General features: G+C 36.5%; 1 protein-coding gene across 1 annotated transcript in view; it reads left to right on the top strand.

Moving 5' to 3' along the window:
• The window catches only part of LOC127456326 (unconventional myosin-Va-like), a 128965-nt gene that overhangs the window by 62494 nt on the left and 42217 nt on the right, over positions 1–24254 (top strand). The window contains exons 10-19 of the mRNA XM_051724766.1: positions 64–329; positions 514–595; positions 702–842; positions 2427–2552; positions 6519–6602; positions 15610–15768; positions 18961–19058; positions 19861–19947; positions 20044–20152; positions 23823–24034. Of these exons, the coding sequence (XP_051580726.1) occupies positions 64–329; positions 514–595; positions 702–842; positions 2427–2552; positions 6519–6602; positions 15610–15768; positions 18961–19058; positions 19861–19947; positions 20044–20152; positions 23823–24034 (1364 nt within the window). The remainder of the gene's footprint in view (positions 1–63; positions 330–513; positions 596–701; positions 843–2426; positions 2553–6518; positions 6603–15609; positions 15769–18960; positions 19059–19860; positions 19948–20043; positions 20153–23822; positions 24035–24254) is intronic.

Raw genomic sequence — 24254 nt, 5'->3', positions numbered from 1 at the left:
AGACTTGGATGTTTGCCATTGACCCACTAAGTTTGTAATTCTCACTCTCTCATTTCCCTCCAGCCAAACAACGGTCACCTGAGTGTGTTTTGTGAGTTAATGGGCATTGCATATCAGGACATGTCTCATTGGCTGTGTCATAAGAAGCTAAAGACAGCAACTGAGACCTACATAAAGCCCGTTCCCAAACTACAGGCCATAAATGCCCGCGATGCTCTGGCCAAACATATCTACGCCAAACTCTTCAACTGGATCGTCGATCATGTGAACAGAGCCCTGCATTCCACGGTCAAGCAGCACTCGTTCATTGGAGTTCTAGACATTTACGGGTGTGTGTTCAGCCACTCAAATACACATTTTTGAGAACAGCCACACTTCCTCTGAAAGATTATCTTAGTCAAAAAATGAAAAATCCACTAGGGGTTGATTTAATAAATTTTTTGATTTGTATTTGTAGATGACGCCATTTCGAAATGTGACCCTATAAAATTTGGCTTTGTTTTATTTTTCCAGGTTTGAAACATTCGAGATCAACAGTTTTGAGCAGTTCTGTATTAATTATGCCAATGAAAAACTACAGCAACAGTTCAACATGGTGAGACCCATTCCACATGCAACAGGTCTCATTGAAAACCGTTTGATTGCTGAAAATACATTGTTATTTATGTCTTCTTTGGTCTTGTCTGTCTTGCTATGTTCAGCATGTGTTTAAGCTGGAGCAAGAGGAGTATATGAGGGAGCAGATCCCATGGACTCTCATTGACTTCTATGACAATCAGCCCTGTATCAACCTTATCGAGGCCAAGATGGGCGTCCTGGACCTGCTGGATGAAGAGTGCAAGGTACATCATTAAAAGCACTGTAGCAGGATTTACATCAGCTCTCTGTGTATGTAAATATCCTTGGCTAAGTATGAAAAAAATTGCATCTATAGTCACATGACTTTTTTGATGCACATCTAAGAATTAATTTGGGAAATGTGTTTCCATCATAGTGTATGTGCATGTCTCTTACTGAATAAAGAACGTATTCACCTTGCCTTTACATTTATTTCATATTTGGTGTTTTCATCCAGCGTTTTTTCATGCAGTATCCCAAAATTAGCATTAAAATATGTGGATGGAAACCCAGTTTATGAGATTAAAAGAAGTGGTGAAAGTTGGCTTTTTATAAAATGTGCTCTGCCCGTGTTCAGATATTTAACACACATACCAGTCTTAGAAGCTTCCGAGTTTCTCGTACCACTTAGACTTTCCACTGTAAAAGCAGATCCTGTCTGTTGGTTTGCATTACTCCAACAAGAACTGAATACCAATAGAGTAGCATTCAATAAGAATCAAAATATTACAAGTATTGCCACACTTGGCTTTGCCTTAAAGCATACAAAATGCCATCATGTCTCCTTCTGTTATCCAACACCTTGATGACACATATCCACAGAGCCCCACCAGTGGACTCAATTGTAACTACCAGGTTTGTTTAGAGATTCAGAGGGAAAGTACAGTATTCAACGCTGCCCACGGCAGGCAAATGAACAAAGAAAAATGTAGTTTTCGATATTCGAGTAGTGTTTTTAACAGTCGACTATCTTGTGCAGAACGAGTACTCTATTAGTCGATTACTCGTGCTCATACCAAGTACGCACATTTGAACACAGGGTAATGCTGATTATAAATATACTTTAATTAAATGCTGAGAAATATTTATAAAAATAATTCAATTTAATAAAAATAAAAAATAAAAAAAAATCCTGATATTTGTATGTTATTTTATGATTATTAGAGTATCATGTTGTTAGCTAAGAAATATGCTAACATTAAACTCTTTAACAAATAGTTTAAAGTAAGTGTAATAAAACAAACTGAAATTAATTCTGAATCAAGCCTCCTTACAGACAAAAAAGACTGTGTACTTATGAGGGAATGAATATACTCATTCTATAATGCAGTGGGAATGATGTCATTGAATCAGCCTGGATTTTTGTGTTTTAATGTATTTTCTTATTTTAAAAAAACACAGTCTTTAATGCCATAATGCTTCAAAAACACCATATTAACTAATGTTAGGTAGGTAGCTAATTAACATTTTCTGTGTAGTCTGCAAAACCACTGTGGCCATCTGTGGTAATAGTGACTTCTCTGATTGGTGGATGTCACTTCAGGATTGTGGGTAGTGTAGTTCATTACTACAATTAAGCAGTTAAATAAGATTTTTTGTTGAACACTGGTCTAGAAAAAAAAAGTATCATAAAGTATGGTAGGGCTTTCTTTAAAGATGTATACGTTATCATTAAAAATCTATTTCTCAGTGGAGATTTTTAAAAGGGTTTTAACTTCCTGAACCTTGCTGTTTTGCTCTTTCACTTTAATTTGACTTATATTCTTACTACCTCACATCCTGTCTCTCTCTCTTTCTCTGTTTCTCAGATGCCGAAGGGTTCTGATGACTCGTGGGCTCAGAAACTGTATAACACTCATTTGAAGACGTGTGCACTTTTTGAGAAGCCGCGGATGTCCAATAAAGCTTTCATTATTCAGCACTTTGCAGATAAGGTACACACAAACACACATTGAGGCTGGTTGAGCACATTTTGGTGAGCTGCTGTGTTTGTGTCAGTTCATTTGTCAATGTATACCTCTGTTCCAAAACCAAGTGAGTTGCCCACACAAATTCTGTTTCAAAAGGTAAGCAACATAATAATGCTGCCTTCTAAGATACCTTCATTTAACCAAATTATAAGGCAGTACTGCATATATCCATAAGCAGTAAGACAATCCCAGAATGCATTGCGACAAGCTCAGTGAAATTTTTTTTATCCAATTTGGTGGACGAGTCAAGAGAATAGCTGCGTCTGAATGGGCGTACTGTCAGAGTTTGTACTGCTTTTGATGAAGAATGTACTTCTTGACCATTAATAAAGTACATTTACCTTCCAGTATGCAGGTGAGTAGTATGAATACCTTTCGGCATACTTCATCCTGGAGCGTGGGCATTGTCCTGTGACCCGAATATATGGCGTAATAAAAATAAATGCAAAGATATTCTACTTTGGTTTAGTTAAGCAAATACAATTGAACCACAAGAAATTACTTTCTTGGTATATATAGCATTAACATTTGAAATGAGCCACCTGACTCGCGTTTCTCCTCCGTTTTTTTTTAATTCAGCGTTTTGTATATGATGTTTCCTTGTATCCTGTGGCATTATGGGACATTAAAGTGTAGGTCATGGGTGAATTTCTCGACTACTGTTTTATGAATATTGCGTTTTCAGACATCCTACACATTTGACATGCTGATTTAGCATACTACTGTATGCAGTAATTGTTCATTATAAATATACTTAGATTTCTTTAAATACTGAAAAGTATCAAGTAAACGTTAAAAGTCAAAAAAAATTTTTTTTACTATGTTACCCCATATTTGTGTGATATGTCATTTTATGCATATTAAGTGGCTTCCACATGACATCAGCATTGCCGAATACGTTCAAGTTTATGGAGATAAGTGGCAAGCATTTCCTTCAAGCACTGAAACAAATCATTTCAACTTTGACCCCGTTGCCACTGACCTTTCGGAGCATCAGCTAATGATTACCAGGCAATTTGCATATACACAATGACTGTCTCTGCAGTGGCAGGTCCAACTTAACAGCAAACACGCTTTTGCCCCACTAATGATGTCTTTTAGAGTACAAAGCAACAGGAAAGCAACCCCGATGTGAGTCATGTGGAAGTCACTTTAGAGTATTGCTCTGTTAGCTTAGCAACATGCTAACATTAAACTATTTAGTGTAAATAGCACCGGGTAAAAATATTGATTTTCCAGTGCATCAATATCGAGATTGTTCAAATGAAGATCGCAATATCGATTCTTAAATCCCAAGATTGATCTTTTACTAAATGCACAGCTCTCTACAATGCGAGTAAATCACTCGCATATGAGACCAAATTTCACTATGCAAATAAAAATGTTGATTGTTGAATAAATGTTCAGATTTCACTTACCAGTGATTGAGTAGTAGTGGTGAAGAAGTTCAGCACAGACATCCTTTCACTTCATGTTGAGAGTAGAAGTTGTTCAGTGTAATGTGTGTCCAAAGGCGAGAGCCACGCAATTAAGTTTTCATTGAATAATGTCTCTTTAATGATGTAAAGCCTGACATATGAAAGAATTGTCCGAAAAGTTTTATTTTTTATATTTGATACATTAGGCTTTAAAGGTCATTATCCTCCTATTTAAGTTTTTCTTAGCCCATACATGCTACAGTGGTAAATCTTGGGGTACATCAGAGGACTCCCTGGGCTTTTCAGAGATACCAAATATTTGAGAGTCTGGCCATGACAACTTCCTCTACTTGGTCTATAAATATGGATTGAAATGTATCACAGTTAAATTCAGCACATCAAATACATAATGAATAAAATATTATTTTTTCAATAAACCATTTTTATCATATGTATTTTATGCACCAAACACTATATTAACATATAAAAAATGGAAATTGTAAAAAGTTTCGTTGGGTCTCAGGAACTTATGGTAGGATGACATCATAATAGCTTGTAATGTAAAATAATGAGATCTTTATAATGTAAGCGCAGGCTGAATATATGCTGAAATATTAAATATATCTTAGAAAATGTATATGTCAGAATTTTCAAAGCTCTGTGATTTTTTTGTTTTTGTTTTGTGGTGTTAGGCATGAATGGAATGTAATGGTGATTGAGAGATATACCTCAAAAGCCAGTTATATTTGATTCATGGATTTCAAAGGAGGGTTTTCAATAAAATAATGTTGAAAATTTTAACCTAGCATAAGTTGCTTTTATTCACCAAATACTAATTTTAAAATATCAGTAACAATATAATCATTACTATCACTTTTACTTTATTAAAATAAGCTGTCATTTATCCCAACATAAGAGTCACTTTTCACGCAAGTCCACCACCATTTTCAATAGATCGATATAAACATTGAAACCACTTTATTTTCACAAATAACCACTAGATGGTGCCATAAACATGTGAAACTTACATACCATAGGTTGTTTGGTTTGTCAGCTTGAACAGAGATTGTGAAACACACAGCATTATAGGGTTAATACCCTTTCTGTCTTTACAGTCATTTATTGATCAAAAACAAAAATAAATATTTAATTCTAATCAGGCATAGCACGGATGAGGTAAAGTCATTCAAGTCCTCTCTTGTTAATGTGCGCTTATTTACAGATGCTTCTCACAGAGCTGCCGGTTTTCTTAAAGAGACGGTGCCGGTTTTTTTGCTCGTGTTCTACAGATCAATGAAAATTCTTGTAAATAGTACAAATTGTGCATTAAACATTGTACATTCTTAAAAATAATAAAAATATAATTTGTAAAATGAATATTTTCATAATGTACCTAGTTAGAAGTTCCACTGAATAATTAACAGCATTAGCTGAGAGAGAATTTCTTTCATATGTAAACAGATGACGATGTAAATCGAAAAAATTTTGTTCTTGCACTGAGCACTTTGGCACTTGTTAACCTTTAAATGTCCTGGAATATTGTTTTCTTGGACATTGTGTGCAAGCTTTTTTTATTTTTTGGTATTTCATATGTAAGCATTTGTACATTGTAACTGAAATATTACAATATGAATTCGATATCGAATCAAATTGAAATCGGAATCGAATCGAATCAAGAGCTTGTAAATTGGAATCAAAACTATATGAATACCCAGCCCTAAAAGTGAATGTAATAAATTGAAATCAATTCGAGTTGATCCTTTTGTGCACTTCACGTGAGGAAATGCTGCCTATATAGACAGTACACAAAAATCAAAGTGCATTCATTAAGCAGTGACTGTGTGTGTGATGCCCTCACGTGAGTTCATGATGGCTACAGTGACGTTCAGATCAGCTTTAAAAGCATTGTCACATATCTGTGTGAAAATCACAGATGGAGAGGGAAGGTGATGGCAATAAGACACATTTGAAGTGTGTAATAGACATTTAATACACTCTCAGTCAAATCAGAGGTTGAGCAGCTGTTTTCTTAAACAGTATTCTGAGGGATAAATCAGACACTGCTACTGTTTCTCTGTCAGCACAACACATAGCAATCTAAAAGATAATATAACATGAGGAATAACATGAATAGGGATAGCATAGCTCAGATCATTTGATCTTGGAAGAATATAATGAGAAATGTTTGAGTTCATACTAAGATCTCTGACTTTCCATTGCAGACTTTGGGATCTTGGGCAAATCTGAGCACATTTTGAGACATTGTTGAGATCTTTTCTGAAACTCAGAGGAGACAAAAGGAGGACAAAAGTCAGAGAAGCAGGAGACTTCTGAGATATTAAAGGGATAGTTTACCTAAAAATGAAAATTGCATCATTTACTCACCCACTTTCCAAATGACTTCTGAGATTTTAAACAACTACTTTTGAGGAAATGATGGCAGAATTTTAATTTGTGAGTGAAATATTTCTTTAAAAGAGATCTCCTTGATCTTTCTTTCTCCATCTTTCAGGTGGAGTATCAGTGTGATGGTTTTCTGGAGAAGAATAAGGATACAGTGAACGAGGAGCAGATAAATGTGCTGAAGGCCAGTAAGGTGAGTGAATATCAGTCCATCCTGTTCTGATGTCTCAAACGCACACTGTCTGAACCCAGGTTGAAATCCCTGCCCTATCACACCACATAGCATGCACGGAATGACCAGGAAGTTCTCTGGGCACGTCATCTCTGTAATGTAGGCATTTATAAACCCAAAGTTTAGAGATTTCATTGTCGTTAACTAAATAGCAGCCAGTCAAAACCAGCCCTAAAACAGTGTTCACTGCAGCTCGGATGTTTTCTTGGAGATTTTTGACCTTAAATGAAGCTCACAGTCTGAGAAGGTCAAAGGAAGGGCACCACCTGCTGTTCAAGGACCATTACTGCAGTAGAATAAAACCCAGTTTCCACAGGATGTACATGCAAGTGACAGAGCGTGTGGACCTTCACACTGCCTAATTCAGTCTTAGTTCACTATGTTACAGATACAAGTCAATATATCTACAGATTTGGTCTGTTTTTACGCTTTGACTCAGAATGGTGGTATGACTCAGCAGTTCTGGAGTCTGGCTGCTCTATAATTTGAGACCAGTTAAGACAAAACCCCACTGCATACATGCTCACGGTCTAAAGTAGAAGCTCACGCTCTCAGCTGTGCCCTCAGGACATCAGGGTGGTTTAGTGGGTTTTCCTGGAAATAGTTCCAAAGTATTTGGTAATCAAGATACTGGCAGGCAGACAAAATACATCAGAGATTCCCAACCTTTAACAACTTGTGGCTCACACATAACCCTTATTATAAAGTAGTGTGGTGGTGCAGTGGTACATGGATGGTATCAGATCATAATACCATGGGGTATTTTTGATGTATGGTCATCAGGGCTTGAGGTAAAAATACCACAGAAAGTGACAAAAAAAGCCACCAAAAAGTCCACCTGTGGCAAATTCAATTGATTGGACATGATTTGGAAAGAAGTACTGTATATACTGAAGAAGCACAATGATCAATATGGAAATTTAGGAAAGATAATTTAGTATTTTAATTTGAACTAATATGTTTTGATTCAGCTTTGAGTGTCATTTGATTCTATATTGAGTCTGATATTCTTCTCTATCTGAGAGTTTCTGAAAGCTCTTTAACACTTTTTCTCCTCAGTGTAAGGCAGTACATGTGTGCGGTAAGAGCGGTCATATTAATCCACACTGCCTGAGAATAACAATACTACAATAACGGCCCAAATAAGCAGAATTTCATTGGCAGGTTTAGTCTTAACTACTCTTAAAAGTTTTAATATACAATGTTATTAACATTTAATATCAGTAATGGGTTCAGCTTTTAGTGTTGATCCAGATCAGTCTGTTAGGGGTTAATCTAAATCCCTCACATCACGTTACAGGTCATATGTCATAACTGGTTTGACCATATTCCTTTAATTCACAATCATATCATTGATAATTATGTTTGTTCTTATCACCATGTGCATCTGTTTGTTTACAGTCACTGTATTAATCTCCCATGTTCACAATTGTATTTTCATCTGAATTTTACATAAAGCCAGACACCAGCTACAAAATCCTACTTAAAAATGTGAAGCTATTCAGTGTCAAGTTTGTTCTTGTGTTTCATAATTTATCATTTGAATGAATTTGTTGATGAATAAAAAAACTAGTAAATGAAAGTTTGGCAAGACAAAATTTGATGTTGGCTTGACAAAGCCTTTTCTGAATATGTATTTCCTTTAAATAGTTCTGAAAACATTGAAGTTTGAAAGTTGTTTAGACCTTACACACAGATAGAGATAGATAGATAGATAGACAGACCAATAGTTGGATAGATAGATAGACAGACAGATAGATAGATAGATAGATACAGACAGACCAATCGACAAAAAGACAAATGATAGATAGACAGACAGACAGATAGATAGATAGATAGATAGATAGACAGACCAATAGATAGATAGATTGACAGATAGATAGAAATAGACTGATATAGATAGATAGATACAGACAGACCAATCGACAAAAAGACAAATGATAGATAGATAGACAGACCAATAGATAGATAGATAGACACAGATAGATAGATAGATTGACAGATAGATAGATACAGACAGACAGACAGATACAGGCAGATACAGACAGACAGATGACAGATAGACAGACAGATAGATAGACAGATCGACAGACAGACAGATGATAGATAGATACAGACAGTCAGACAGACAGACAGACAGATACAGGCAGATACAGACAGACAGACCAATCGACAAACAGACAGATGATAGATAGATAGATAGACAGACAGATAGGTAGGTAGATAGATAGATAGACAGATCGACAGACAGACAGACAGATGATAGATAGACGGACAGATAGATAGATTGACAGATAAGTAGAAAGATAGATAGATAGACAGACAGACAGACAGACAGATGATAGATAGATAGATAGATTGACAGATAGATAGATAGACAGATCGACAGACAGACCAATAGATAGATAGATAGACAGACAGACAGACAGACCAATCAACAGACAGACAGATGATAGATAGATAGATAGACAGACAGATAGATAGATAGATACAGACAGACAGATACAGGCAGATACAAACAGACAGACCAATCGACAGACAGACAGATGATAGATAGATAGATAGACAGACAGATAGATAGATAGACAGATCGACAGACAGACCAATAGATAGATAGATAGACAGACAGACAGACAGACCAATCAACAGACAGACAGATGATAGATAGATAGATAGACAGACAGATAGATAGATAGATACAGACAGACAGATACAGGCAGATACAAACAGACAGACCAATCGACAGACAGACAGATGATAGATAGATAGATAGACAGACAGATAGGTAGATAGATATACAGATAGATAGATAGATAGATAGACAGATCGACAGACAGACCAATCAACAGACAGACAGATGATAGATAGATAGATAGATAGATAGATAGACAGACAGAGAGATAGATAGATAGATACAGGCAGATACAGACAGACAGACCAATCGACAGACAGACAGATGATAGATAGATAGACAGACAGACAGATAGGTAGATAGATATATAGATAGATAGATAGATCGATAGACAGACAGACAGACTGATCGACAGACAGACAGACCAATCAACAGACAGACAGATAGATCGATCGACAAACAGACAGGTACAGGCATATACAGATAGACTGATCAACAGACAGACTGATCAACAGACAGACCGATCAGCAGACAGACAGATCGACAGACAGACACAGGCAGATACAGACAGACAGATAGATGATAGATGGATAGACAGATAGACAGGTAGATAGATATACAGATAGATAGATCGATCAATAGATAGACAGACAGACAGACAGAGAGATCGATCGACAAACAGACAGATAGACCGTTTGATAGACAGACAAACAGACCGATCGACAGACAGACCGATAGATAGATAGATAAACAGACAGACAGACAGATATATAGATACAGACAGACAGACAGATAGATAGATAGATACAGACAGACAGATACAGGCAGATACAGACAGACAGACAAACCAGTCGACAGACAGACAGATGATAGATAGATAGACAGACAGACCGATCGACAGACAGACAGACAGATAGACCATTCGTTAGACAGACAGACCGACTGGTCGACAGACAGACAGATAGATAGATAGACAGACAGACAGACAGACAGACAGACAAACCGATCAACGGATAGATAGATCGACAGACAGACAGACAGATTGATTGATTATTACAATAAAAGCCAATTAAACTCCAGTACTTTATACTGGTCAGAACTTTTTAGTAGACAGACAGACAGACAGTTCAATCAACAGAGACAGACAGATAGATAGGTAGACAGATAGATAGCAGATAAATAGTAGACCAACAGACAGATAGATTGATTGACATTGTAACTCCAGTACTTTATGCTGGTCAGTGCTGGTGTTTGAGCTGCTTTGTTATTCACCTAGTACACTGCATACATCTGACTGATGTATCTGTATTTTTTTAATTCTGTATATGTTTTCTCATCATTGTTGTATTGTCTATGCGTTGTTTGTGACCATGACAACCTGTACCCCTGCAGAAGGTAAAATTTAGCATATAACTGCTGTTTCTTTAGCTCTCTCTCTCCTTCTCTAAAATCACTGCCGTTCCATAGACACTACTGTACCTGGTGTGTGTGTGTGTGTCCGCATGTTTTTGTTGCTACTCTCTGCTGTGAGGAACACAATCTTGGTGCTGTACTGAAACCTGCTTAAACTAGAACAATGCATGTCACCCCAATACCCCCAGAATCAATCATCTGTTTAGAGTTTGTGTTTTGACACCAATTAAATAGTTTGACCCTTTTAAGGAAAAGCTCACCCAAAAATGAAAATTCTGTCATCATTTACTCTACCTCATGCCGTTCCAAAACTGTATGACTTTCTTCTGTGGAACACAAAAGGGAATTTTTTTATTTTTTATTATTCACATCAGATGTACACACATTATGGTAGGATATGCATGAACTACATGCTCTCTATTGATTCACTGCTTTCTTAAGTTATGCTGATATCGAAAATCGATGAAGTAGACTCTTTCGAATTAAGCCCTGTTCACACAGGAGGCAACATTAACGTTTGAGGTCACTAGTCCCTGTATGAATGTCGCTAGTGGGTGTTCCTACTGCACTTATTGTTTATGTCTGCATTGGGTGGGAATGTTTTTCATGATAAAACTTTTTGGGATTTGGGTAAACTGTTTAATTGAGGACTTGTATAAGAGCCTGACAATGTCACATTTTGAAACTGTTTACTGTAGTCAAAAATAAGTTCTAACTGAAATCGGTCCTGTGGCAGATGGGTTTGACTCAGCTATGGTCAGATTTATGTGTGGATCTAAACATTGCATTACCATGTGTGTATTTACAATACATTTAGCTAGATAATCGGAAAACTTTGAAGCGTTGTTCCTTTCAGTATCAGTGTTTACATGGTAACTGCGTTTTGCATTGTTAGGTCAGTATAGTCAGCGGCATCTGTTGTACATCTATACGCACTGTGCAGTGGTGGTGTTGTTGTTATTATTAATATATAAATCTTAACAATCAATAGATTTTCTGATTTTGTGCACTCTACAATCAAAATGAGAGGGAAAGCAATGCATCAGAAAAGGCTACATCGCTCCTATAATATTCAGCGGAGTCGTGGTGGTTGCCGCACACCTCCGGTTGATGGACACTGCAGAGCTAGTCCAACTGCTTTATTTTCCCCGTCAGTCTGAAATGAAATGATTACATCAAAGCTTATGATCCTCTACATTTTTTGTGGGGTCATTCTTGTCTCGACCTATTCAGAATTCTTTCCACAGCACATTAAGCTTTTAAAAGGACAAAATTGCACCAAAAAATTATTCAATATGACTTATGCGCTATATTCTGAGTTTTCGCTAGAGTTTTTCACATGAACTGTCATTGTATGAAAAATGTCTTATTGAAAATTCTCCTTTTGTGTTCCACGAAAAAATATCGGGATATGAGTTTGGAACAGCGTGAAAGTGATGACAGAATTTTCATTTTTGGGTGAACTGTTCCTGTAAACTGTAGGCCTGCTGTGTAGAGCTTGAGTTTGTTTAAAGCAGTGTGTTGGTCCCATAAGGACTGTTTAAGGATCTTTGCTTTGGCTGCATGCTGCGCAGTACCAGCACCTCAGCGTCCAAACTCCTGATGGTCAATGCAAAAGAGGCCCCTCAGGTCATTATCAGCTCTTTGAAAACACACCCCTTACTGTTCATTACGAGACCACTGTATAACGCTTGGCATTTGTATGCATATTTGTTAATAATATGCTTTGCTTACTGCTCGGTTATTCTGGCTAATAAGAATTGCTACTTAGTGTTAAGACAGAAGTGATGTAACATGGAGTTCATTTCACAAAGGCCACATACACACTGCATTAATGTTCAAAGTGTGTGTGGAATAAAAGAGTCGCTTCTGCTACACCAACCTCGTGGTCGTTAACAACCGTTGAGATAACTGTTGCAGTTTTGCCGTCTTGCGGCTGTAAACATCAAACATTGAGTGCGTTTCCTTCACATTCTTACACCTGTTATGCTTAAAGAGCCGTTAACGTGAATGGTCATGTTAACGCCTTAAATATCGTTCTTTAACAGGTTATGGTCATACACGGTTAAAGCATCAACTGATTTGCACGCGTGGATTTTTGTCCATTACCCCAAATTCACTCTGTATATAAACACCTTTACCGGCGTTCTTACTGGCTTATCCAATTGCAAAAATGTCTTTACGTTCTTTTTTTTTTAAAGCTGATTTGTGAAAGTTATCAGCGTATTGTTGTGCATGTAGACACACTCGTTGTAAAACATGTGGTGTAAGGTTATTTTTGACCGAATTTGTGACCAAAGAAGTATTTTCGCCAATCAGTTTTTATTACGCTGTTTTCGACAGAGGCATCATATTTAGCTTGTTCTTGCATTTCTTATGTCGTTGGATTAACAACTAGTGACCAGATTTCTGAAATGAAAAATGGGGACATTTCAACTTCAGTGGTCAATAGGTCATTGAAATTTCATGTTACTTATTTAAAAAGGGGACAAATCAGATATTATGTGTTTTGACCATGGTGAATGTGGTAATATGCTAAACTATGCACTGTAAGAAATCATTTTGGTTTAATTTAAAAAAGTAAGTAACCTGGTTACCTTAAAACTTTGAGTTCATTTAAAATAAAATGTAATAATAATATAAAATAAATAAATAATAATTTGAATAAAAAGGTCTGGTAAATAACAGTTAGTGGAATTATTATTATTTTTTTATTTAATTTTTCTACATTATTTCCGTGCATTGCCATTGTGCCATTAGTCTCCTCAATAAAAACGCAAATTCTTCTGTTATCTGAACACATTAGTGAATCTAAGTTGATTTGGCAAAAAATATAAAGTTAACAATCATGGAAATAATTATTATGGTGTGGTGAATCATGCTCTATTGACTACTGTAGCCTTTGTCAAATGAAATTCAAACACGGAGGTAAAGTTGATCATTTTAGCGGTCTAATAATAATAATAATAATTATAATTATAATACTATTTTACCTAATTGTTTGCGTATCTCATATGGACCTGTTTTTCTTAATTACCACATTTTATTTTGATCAAGTCTTATGCATTATGATCCTCCTTTTCAGTCACTTGTTTCCCTTCAAGGCACAATGTAATCTATGCTGTGATGTACTGACTAACTGTATAGTTCTTTCAGGATATTTTATTATACCTTTTTATTTATTTTTCCATGTTATTAATGTCATATTCTTCTTTCGGGTATATGTTAAAACAATAAATGAGCAAATATGTGAGAAGGCGCTTTCTTTAGTCAGTGTGTGATATTACTAGTGCAGGAGGGAGGGAGAGGGGGTGGTGGGCTGACAGCGCTGATATGCATAACACACACTGATTAAAGGTACAATTATTGATTTTATATGTTCATCTGCGGGGATTAATTTGACTACTTTTCATCAACATGTTATAGTCTGCATGGGAATTCCAGTATTATGAAGGCCAAACTTTCAATACAATTCCCCGCCGAGTTCAGAACCTGTTATAAAATACATAACAATATAACTTTATAACATATAAAGCTAGTATGTGCCTTACCTTGAAATTTATAACTAACTATGTTTCCATCCAAGGATTTTTTGTGGAAAAAGTTTTAGCGCATCAAAATAAAGCTGATGGAAATGCAAATTATTGCTAAAATTTCACAAGTGTCGACATAATATTTTTCCGTTTCACTCTAGCGCATAAACTCTATGTTGATACATCAAATACACGAAAAACTGGTTTGGAAACACTTTTTGTCGAGAAAATTGGCATTAACACAAAAATGTAGTGTCACATGACAGAATTTACCCCAATCGTTAGCCTGTGTTAATCATGACAAATACATCCTTGAAAGCCAATTTATTGTACATGATTATGGATTGATCTGAACGGCATAAAGATCCGATCACTGCGAACAGGAGTGCCAATACAAATATCTCGTATCATGCACCTCTCATCAACAGGTGCAAGGAGAACAAATGAATGGCCACTGTTTGTGATTAAAATGACAATAAGCTGTCTAATTTCAATGAATTGTCTCAATACTCCCCATTTTACCAAAACTTCGGAGGAAAAAAATTAGGGACATCTGGGAGGCGAATTAGCGATAAACACACATTTCTGAATGGAAACGGCTTAAGGGCAGATTTCTTTTGCGCTAAACCAAAACTAAAGCGACAAAGTGTTTTTTTTTAGGCATGACATCATCACACACACCATTTTTATCGATAAAAGGCCATTTGAATGGAAACAGGCAGAAGATGGCAAAACATTTTGTATTTTCACTTTGTCGATAACAAAATAGCGCGAAAAGTGGATGGAAACTAGGCTAATGATGACAATTCTCTTCAATTGCCTGGTCCAGTTCTTAATGGCAAAACAGGCCTGACCAAGTAATCAGTGAAGGAAGACGAATGAATTGAAGCTGCTATAGCAAGCAGCCCCCTCTGTTGGTCAAAATAAACAGCACACGGCAGGCTTTGCTGCTTAGGCTTAGTTTCTTGCCATGTAATATAATTCACTATGCGGGCTGTTTTGAATGCTCTGAAAAAACGGGGACATTTCTGGGGACAGCTCCAGTCGGGAACAGATCACCAAAAACCGGGACTGTCCCTGGAAAATGGGGACGTCTGGTCACCCTACTGAACATATCATGTGGATTGCATGAACATTTTTGATAATTTATTTTGCTGCAGTGTGTGCTTGGTCAAAGTTTTGGAAAAGTAAAGATCACATAGCTTTTTAAAAATTGCCTGTTGGATTAAACTAGCATTAGCATTAATTAAGTTAACGTAAGTCTAATTACGTACACAAGAGCTAATTACTTTGACTTTCCATCAAAAAGTGCCTTTGGTTGATGACGTTGTCTGAGCATTTTCTGCCACACATGGCTGCATTTTAAGTGTTTCTTGGCTGTAATTCCCAGTTTGACCTGCTGGTGGAGCTGTTCCGGGATGAGGAGAAAGCCACTAGTCCGACCGGTGCTGCACCTGCCACTGGAGGGCGCACTCGTCTCAGCGTCAAACCAGACAAGAGAAAAGCTGGCCAGGCCAGCAAAGAGCATAAGAAGACTGTCGGACTGCAGGTGAAAACTGCAACTGTCTCTTCTTTATTCAACATTTTATTCAGTTTATTAAATATACTGTATACTTTACCTGTCAAGAGTTTGCACACACTTGACTGAATGTTTCTCATGATCTTAAAAACCTTTTGATCTAAAGGCTTATGCTTAAATGCTTGGAATTCATTTTGTAGACAAATATTAATTGTGCCTGCATATGAATATCTTTACCAAAGTAAATGTAGCTATTTATTTGTTTGACCAGATAGTGAAGTACTTTGTGGAACGTGGTGAATTAAAATATAATATAGAAAATGAGAGAGTAATATACTGTAAGTAATGTAAGTTAAATTATAAGATCATTTTGATTTGTTTAACTTTTTCTGGTCACTACATAATTCCCATACATCCATTTGTGTTATTTCATACTTTTGATGACTTGACTATTATTCTAAAATGTGGACCATTTTAATAGTAAACTACAGCTGCAAGCAACAATTACGGGACCAAGCACACCAATGGCAAACATTTTGATTGAATTCTGGTGATGATTTTAAGCAGAGTGGTAAAAAAAGACATAGTTTAATGACTTATAGTGTAATACAAGTGTTTATAACTTTTGACCAATAGGTAGCGCTGTCACCAAATTGATATTGTATTGCCAGGGCTTTGCCACAATGCCACATATTAAGTTTTATGTCGATTTGCCAAAGCGTTCACGAGATACAGCCTCAGATCCTTAGTGGCATCTTGCCATTTAATTCGATTATGCGTTACACAAGAATGGTTTGGTCTATCAAAAGTCGTTTCATCTTTTTTTCATGAGTGTCCCTTTGTTTGCTGAGTGATACACAGCAAATTTTGTGCAAGTCGGATGTAAAGCCTAGGAGGAGTTTGAAAAAGTAGGTTTTCAATTAAATTCAAAATGGCGGACAGAAATTGGTTATCATCGTACTCTGCATGACCAAAGAAGCTAACGACACATGGCCCCAAAGACACATACCAAATTTCATAATGATACGCCAATGCGTTTTTAATATACAGCGATTTAAGACAAAATGGTCAACGCCCAATATGGCCGACAGAAAAATTATATATCATTCAATTCCGTATTCCCCAAGGAATCTAAAGAGACTAACATATACTAAGTTTCGTGTCAATATGCTAAAGCATTGTGAAGATACAGCCTCACGTCCAGTTTGGCTTGCTTGCTGTTTAATTCATTGATGCGGTATATATGGTTTGGTCTATCATCATGAATCTCAGAACTTCTTTTCATGAGTGTCTCTAGATGATACATGCAACATTTTGAGTGAATCGGACATACAGTCTAGGAGGAATTTGAAAAAATGGTAGAAAATTCAAAATGGTGGAAAACCTAGGTGGGCATTGCAAAAAAAAAAAAAAAAAATGCCAAAATGTAAGTGAAAATTTAACTGTTGGTGGCTAGGGGGGGCTAGTCTTACCCACCACACTATCAGAGTGCCAAATTTCAGAAAATATAGCCGCAAGTGGCAGTCATCGGGGTCCAAGTACTTATAGCCAGAACATGGCCAAAATAATTTAATTGGACACAATATATCCTATGGATGCTGTGTACACAATTGTTTTTGTGTAAAATTTCTTCCAAAAGATTTTTTATCACAGTTGCAAAATTAGAATTTTATCAGAATGACAACAGAATGAATAGGAGGAGAAGAAGAAGATGATGATTTTTTAACGTGCTGCTCCATCTAGTGGACAAAATCGGTAGTACATCCTTCATCTATTAATTACAGTTGAAATAAATATTATTTTTATTTGCTGTTGACGAGGAAATTGATGAAATTTTGCATGTCCTCAGACTATTCTGGTGTGTATATGTTTTAAGTTTTGTCATGTTTGTCACACAAAGTAGTTACAGTTAAACCCAAATAATTCATTGGCTTATATCTTCTAAACAATTTGACATAAATCCGATTTATTTATTTATTTATTTTGTCAGGACAGTCCCTAGACGATACGTCAAATTTTTTGGGACAAACGGCCTAGGAGGAGTTCCAAAAATAATTTTTTTCAGAAAATTCTAAATGGCGGAACATTTTTAGGGGCGGAAATAAAATAGGAGATATACGTTTGGTTCGTCTTGAATCAAGGAATCACAGGAAATAAGAATTTTGATTCTAGCCCTTATAGAAAGAAGTGCTCATTATAGCTCCACCTTGTGGATACATTTTACCAAATTTGGTATACAGCCTAATTTTGGCGACCTGTAAGTGCACCGTAAATTTCATAATGATCTGCCATTCGCAATGCAAGTTATTAGCTGCTGAAAATTGATTAGCTGCTGGCGGCCATTTTTGTTGATTTATCTAATCATTTTTGTAAAGATATGTTAGCATGTGACCCAGAGATGATGCATGCCAATTTTCAAATTTGCGGAGTTATAAGGAATTGTTATCTGTAGCGCCCCCTATTGGCAAAATTGGGCAAAACTTTGCATGCATCCTCAAAATGTTCTGATATCAAAGTATTCCAAGTTTCATAAAGTTTGGACTTTGTGTTCAGAAGATATAGGCCATTGATTGAATTTGGGCCATGCCCATTAGCTTTTATTTTCTAAACAATATGACAAATAAAAAATACCCCCAAAAATGTTTTTGTCAGAACGGTCCCTAGATGATGCGTGCACATTTTTGAGCAAATCGGACAAAAGGCCTAGGAGGATTTCGCAAAAGTAGTTTTTCAGAAAATTCAAAATGGGGGCAAATTTTAATAGACGGAAATGTAATCGAAGATATAGGTTTTGTTCGTCCTGACCCAAGGAATCAGAGGAAAAATGTTCGAATTTTGATTCTAGCCCTTATGGTTGCGAAGATATGAGACAAAACGTATAGGTGCTTATTTTAGCGCCACCTCGAGTCGGATGGGTGTGTCTGTATGCGCCTGAGTAGTGGATTTGGGACCATCCTGCCAAGTTTGGTGTCTCTAGGACTTACGTATTTTGCTGCCCATATGCTTTTAGGGCAGAAAAAATAATAAGAAGAAGAAGAAGAAAATCAGTACGTATACAATAGAGTTCCAGCACCTTTGGTGCTTGGACCCCTTACTAATGGAAACAATAGGTGCCTCAGCACCTTTGGTGCTTGTCCCTTAAAGTTGAGAACTGTTGTTGTGTCCAAACTATTGACTGGTGTCTTTGGACATTCATGTTGTTTCATTTCTCTCCCTCTCTAGTTCCGAAACTCTCTACAGTTGCTAATGGAGACGCTGAATGCAACTACGCCACATTACGTTCGCTGCATCAAACCCAACGATTACAAACATGCTTTCACGTCAGTTTTTTTTTATCTGTTTCTTCAAGCATACACATACTGTGATAATAGGTTATGAGATTCTCTGATCTTTTGGAATAGATCTTCAGTTTCCTTGTGAGGTTGTCTCTCAAAACCTAGTATGCTGACTTGCTGTCTACCGCCTATGTTGGCGACTGTCTTCATAAACAGCATTCAGAATGAAGCAGAATTGATTGGATCATGAAGAGTGGGTGTATATGCCAGAATGGAACCAGGTGGTTAAGGGGACGGTTTGAAAAAGTAAGAGGAATTGTGATGTTATCAAAAAAGGAAAATCATTTCAGAGGCACAGCAAGTTATAACTTATGAAGTTATTATTTTGATGAAGACAAAGACTAACATTTTATTTGGAAAAACATGCACAAATAAATTAATAATAATAAGACTGGGAACATGATTTATGAAAGTTAATAGGGTCAGTTTGAATTTCATGATGACTTTACGGATTGTCTTATCTATAAAGGATGTTGCCTCAAATTCTGGACAAAATTTAAATCTAAAAAGGTAGCATATTGTGCTACCTACAATATTAGACAGCCTTCATGTCAGTAGCATGCCAATGATGGCAAAAAATGCTGTCTAGGTAGGGAACTTACTAGTTTTTGAGACACAGCCTATCCCTCCTTTTTTTAAAATCTGTGTTTATGCAGGTAGCCCATAATAAAACCTATAAATTGTGTATTATAAACTCCAGGTTTTAAAACTGCATTTATTTAAAAAGATTTTGCAGTCATTATTGTGAGCTGTTTCTGGACTGATATTTGATTTCTGTCATTTCCAGGTTCGACCCCAAGAGGGCAGTGCAGCAATTGCGTGCATGTGGAGTTCTGGAAACAATCCGCATTTCTGCTGCTGGGTTCCCATCTAGGTCCACTGCACATCCATACAGTATCATACTGAACATTGCATTCCCCTTTGTCAAGCTCTTCTTCACTATATATGTGTGTTTCTTTTTGTTTGTCAGGTGGACATATCAAGAATTCTTTAGCAGATATCGTGTCCTCATGAAGCAGAAAGATGTTTTGACAGATAAAAAGATGACCTGCAAGAATGTTCTGGAGAAACTGGTGCAGGTACTGAAGAACACAATTCCACTCATCCATCACAAGTGTGAATGAGTCCTGAATGATATAGCTAAAAAAGAAATATCAGTAAGGGACCACACCGAACAAGCTAGAAACTACCTAGAAACACCCTAGCAAGCATCCACAACATCCTAGTAACTGTTTGAAAACACCTTAACAACCACCCAGAACACACTAGCGACAACCTAGCTACCACTTAGAACACTCTAGCAAGCACCTAGCCATACTTTAGCAACCACTTAGAACATCCTAGCAACTGCATAGCAATGCTACCCAGAACATTCAAGCAACCACATGGCAACACCTTAACAACCACCCAGAACAGCCAACAATGCCCCAGCAACCATATAAGAACACCCTAGGAACCACTTAGAACACTGTAGCAAGCACCTAGCAACACCTGAGCAACCACTTAGAACACCTTAGCAACACCCTAGCAACCGCATAGCAACACACTAGCAACCATCCACAATATCCAATTAACCACATGGAAATACCTTAACAATCGCCAACCACCTCACGATACGATACTTATTGCAATTCATGTCACGATTCGATATATTGCTGTACATCATGATATCGTGGTTCGATTTCACTTTTAATTTAAATTAATTTGGGTATAGTTCAGGTATAATGTCCATTTTGCTTGCATACAGTATGAAAGAAATTCTCTGTAACACTTTTTATGAAGCCCATATTTATAATGCATTGTAAAGGCATTATACTGCATTCATAATGTTTAATAATACACCTTATAATAAGTTATAACTTCTCATAAATAATTATAATTACAGTTATAGTACATTATAAGACTTTCCCTGTTCATAGTTATACTGTAGAGTATAAGGCATTATAACACAAGCAACATCCTATTTTAACGAAGCAGATGTTAATAATGTTAATTGTATAAGTGCAGTATAGTGTAAACAGTCCAAAGGCTTTCTGATGTGATCATATTAAATGGGGTCTTTGCCTGCTTTAAGTTAAGTTAATAGTAATAGCATTCTGAGATGATATTCTTCTTAACACAATTGTACAGAGCGGTTATCTGAGTTACCGTAGACTTTGTCAGTTTGAACCAGTCTGGCCATTCTCTGTTGACCTCTCTCATCAACAAGGCATTTCCATCCACAGAACTGCCACTCACTGGATGTTTTTTGTTTTTGGCACCATTCTGTGTAAATTCCAGAGACTGTTGTGTGTGAAAATCCCAGGAGATCAGCAGTTACAGAAATACTCAAACCAGCCCATCTGGCACCAACAATCATCCATGTGATTATCTAATCAGCCAATCATTTGGCAGCAGTGCAATGCTTCAAATAATGCAGATACTGGTCAGGAGCTTCAGTTAATGTTCACATCAACCATTAGAATTGGGAAAAAATGTGATCTGAGTGATTTGGACTGTGGCATGATTGTTGGTGCCAGATGGGCTGGTTTGAGTATTTCTGTAACTGCTGATCTCCTGGGATTTTCACACACAACAGTCTCTAGAATTTACTCTGAATGGTGCCAAAAACAAAAAACATCCAGTGAGCGGCAGTTCTGCGGACAGAAAGGACTTGTTGATGAGAGAGGTCAACAGAGAATGACCAGACTGGTTTGAACTGACATAGTCTATGGTAACTCAGATAACCACTCTGTACAATTGTAGTGAGAAGAATATCATCTCAGAATGCTATTCTGAGATGCAGGTTGGTGCTGTTTTGGCAGCACGAGGGGGACCTACACAATATTAGACAGGTGGTTTTAATGTTGTGGCTGATCAGTGTATATTACAAATGTTTATAATACATTATAACTTCTGCAGATCAAATTGGATTTTGCTTGTGTTATAATGCATTATACTCTAAGGTATAACTATGAATAGGTAAGTATTATAATGTATTGTAATTGTGGTTACAATTATTTATGAGAAGTTATAACATATTATAAGGTGTATTATGACACATTACTAATGCATTATAAATATGGGCTTCATAGAAAGTGTTACAAAATTCTCTTTCAGCTAATGCTGTTATTCATTATGCAGGGGACCTTCTAACTTGTTTAATTCCGGACAAAACTTTATTTTATCATTAGTTTTTCATCATTTTGGTGACATTTTAGCTTTTTTTTTTTAATTGTAGTCCATGTATTACATCAATACATATGGTGTATTGAAATTGCATATATTGCATATATACCGTATACTGTATTGTTACATGTTTGTTGTTTACATGCCTAATTTGTACTATTTACAAGTATTTACTTAGATATGTAGTACAAGCGCTAAAACGGTACTGTCTCTTTAAGACCTGTGAGAGGGACTTCGACAGTAGTGTTTGTTTGGTCAAATGGCTTCTTTACAGCATCCATGATATGTGTGTTTAGAATTAAATGTTTCATTTGTTGTTAATAAATAACTGACTTTAGTGAACAGAAAGGCTATTAAAGATACATTATTAAACAACAAATAGTCTTTGGACTAGATCCAAAACTTACACAGAACGTGTCAAAACTTTTACTCTCAGCACGCAGTGAAAAGATCTTGGTGCTGAACTTCTATGCCACTACACCACTCAAACACTGGTGAGTGAAATCAAAAAAATTACCAGCCATTGGCTAATCACAGACATTTTTTGTAGCAAATGGGAAGTATTTACGCACATCTGATTGTTGGTGATTGCAGATAGAAAGAAAGAGCGATCTTGGCATTGTGAAAAATGTTGCATAGTGAGGATGTCTTCAAAAATAATGACATAAATAGTTTTCATTTATAAATTAACATCATACAAAGTCCAGTAAATATAAAAAAAATCTAAATCAATATTCGGTGTGACCAACTTTGCCTTCAAAACAGCAGCAATTCTCCTAGGTACACCTGGACACAGTTTTTCTTGGTTGTTGACAGATAGGATGTTCCAAGATTCTTGGAGAATTCACCACAGGTCTTTTATCTGTTTAGGCTGTCTCAATTGCTTCTGTCTCTTTATGTCATCTCAGACTGACATGATGTTCAATTGGGGGCTTTGTGGGGGTCCATGACATCTGTTGCAGGGCTCCCTGTTCTTCTATTCTAATCTTTTCTATTTGCAAAATGTTTGGGAGTCTAACATTTATATTTCCTATTGACACACTAAAGCTGAAGATATAAATAACCATCTTAAGACAAATGAAACATCTTATGTGCAAGACCTTTGCACAGTACTGTATATATATATATATATATATATATATATAAAACCCTAATCTAGTGAATATATATATAAGCTATAAAAATCTTAATTTGTTAAATACTTAAATATAGAGTATTGTAATTGAGCCAAGTTTCCACTTCAAAATAAGAGTCCCTTGTGTGTTTTTTGCTTGTTTACAGTTAATAGTCCCACATTATGCACCAAATCTTAATTTTCTGGTTGTTATTATTAAACTGCATATAGGATTTCATTCATTTTGGACTCTTGTAGCCTTTGTGTCTGTCTGTTATAGTATGAAAAGACTAAGATTTTTTAAAACATTTTATAAATCAATTTTCAAAACTATCGTCTGATTAATACGTTATCGGCCTTTTCCACCACCTTAGTTATCAGTATCTGCAAAATCTACTATCTGTTGAACTCATGTGGATGTCCAACTAAAATTATTTTTTTTCTCTCCATTTCTGTCCTCCTGAAAGGATCCAGATAAGTACCAGTTTGGCAAGACCAAGATCTTTTTCCGGGCGGGGCAGGTTGCTTACCTGGAGAAACTCCGTGCCGATAAGCTGCGTGCTGCCTGCATCCGTATACAGAAGACGATCCGCTGCTGGCTGGCACGCAAGAACTACCTGCGCATGAAACACGCTGCTACTACCATTCAGAGATACGTCCGTGGATACCAGGCCCGCTGGTGAGGGGGCGGGGACTCAATCCATAATGACCAGGGTCAAACAACATAAGTGAAAAGCAGAATTATTCAAAAGCACATGAACCTGACATGATGCATGATGAGTCTCATTCACTAACCACATGTTTGCACAAATTGTGCATAAAACTTTTCCATGCAGAATAGGTATTAGTTCACACTTAAAAAAAAAAAAATTAAAAAAAGAAAGATAATTTTTTTTTAA

The sequence above is a fragment of the Myxocyprinus asiaticus genome, chromosome 18 (genome assembly GCF_019703515.2).
Source record: "Myxocyprinus asiaticus isolate MX2 ecotype Aquarium Trade chromosome 18, UBuf_Myxa_2, whole genome shotgun sequence".
NCBI classification, from domain to species: Eukaryota; Metazoa; Chordata; class Actinopteri; order Cypriniformes; family Catostomidae; genus Myxocyprinus; species Myxocyprinus asiaticus.
This window is presented reverse-complemented; position numbering and strand designations above follow the sequence as displayed.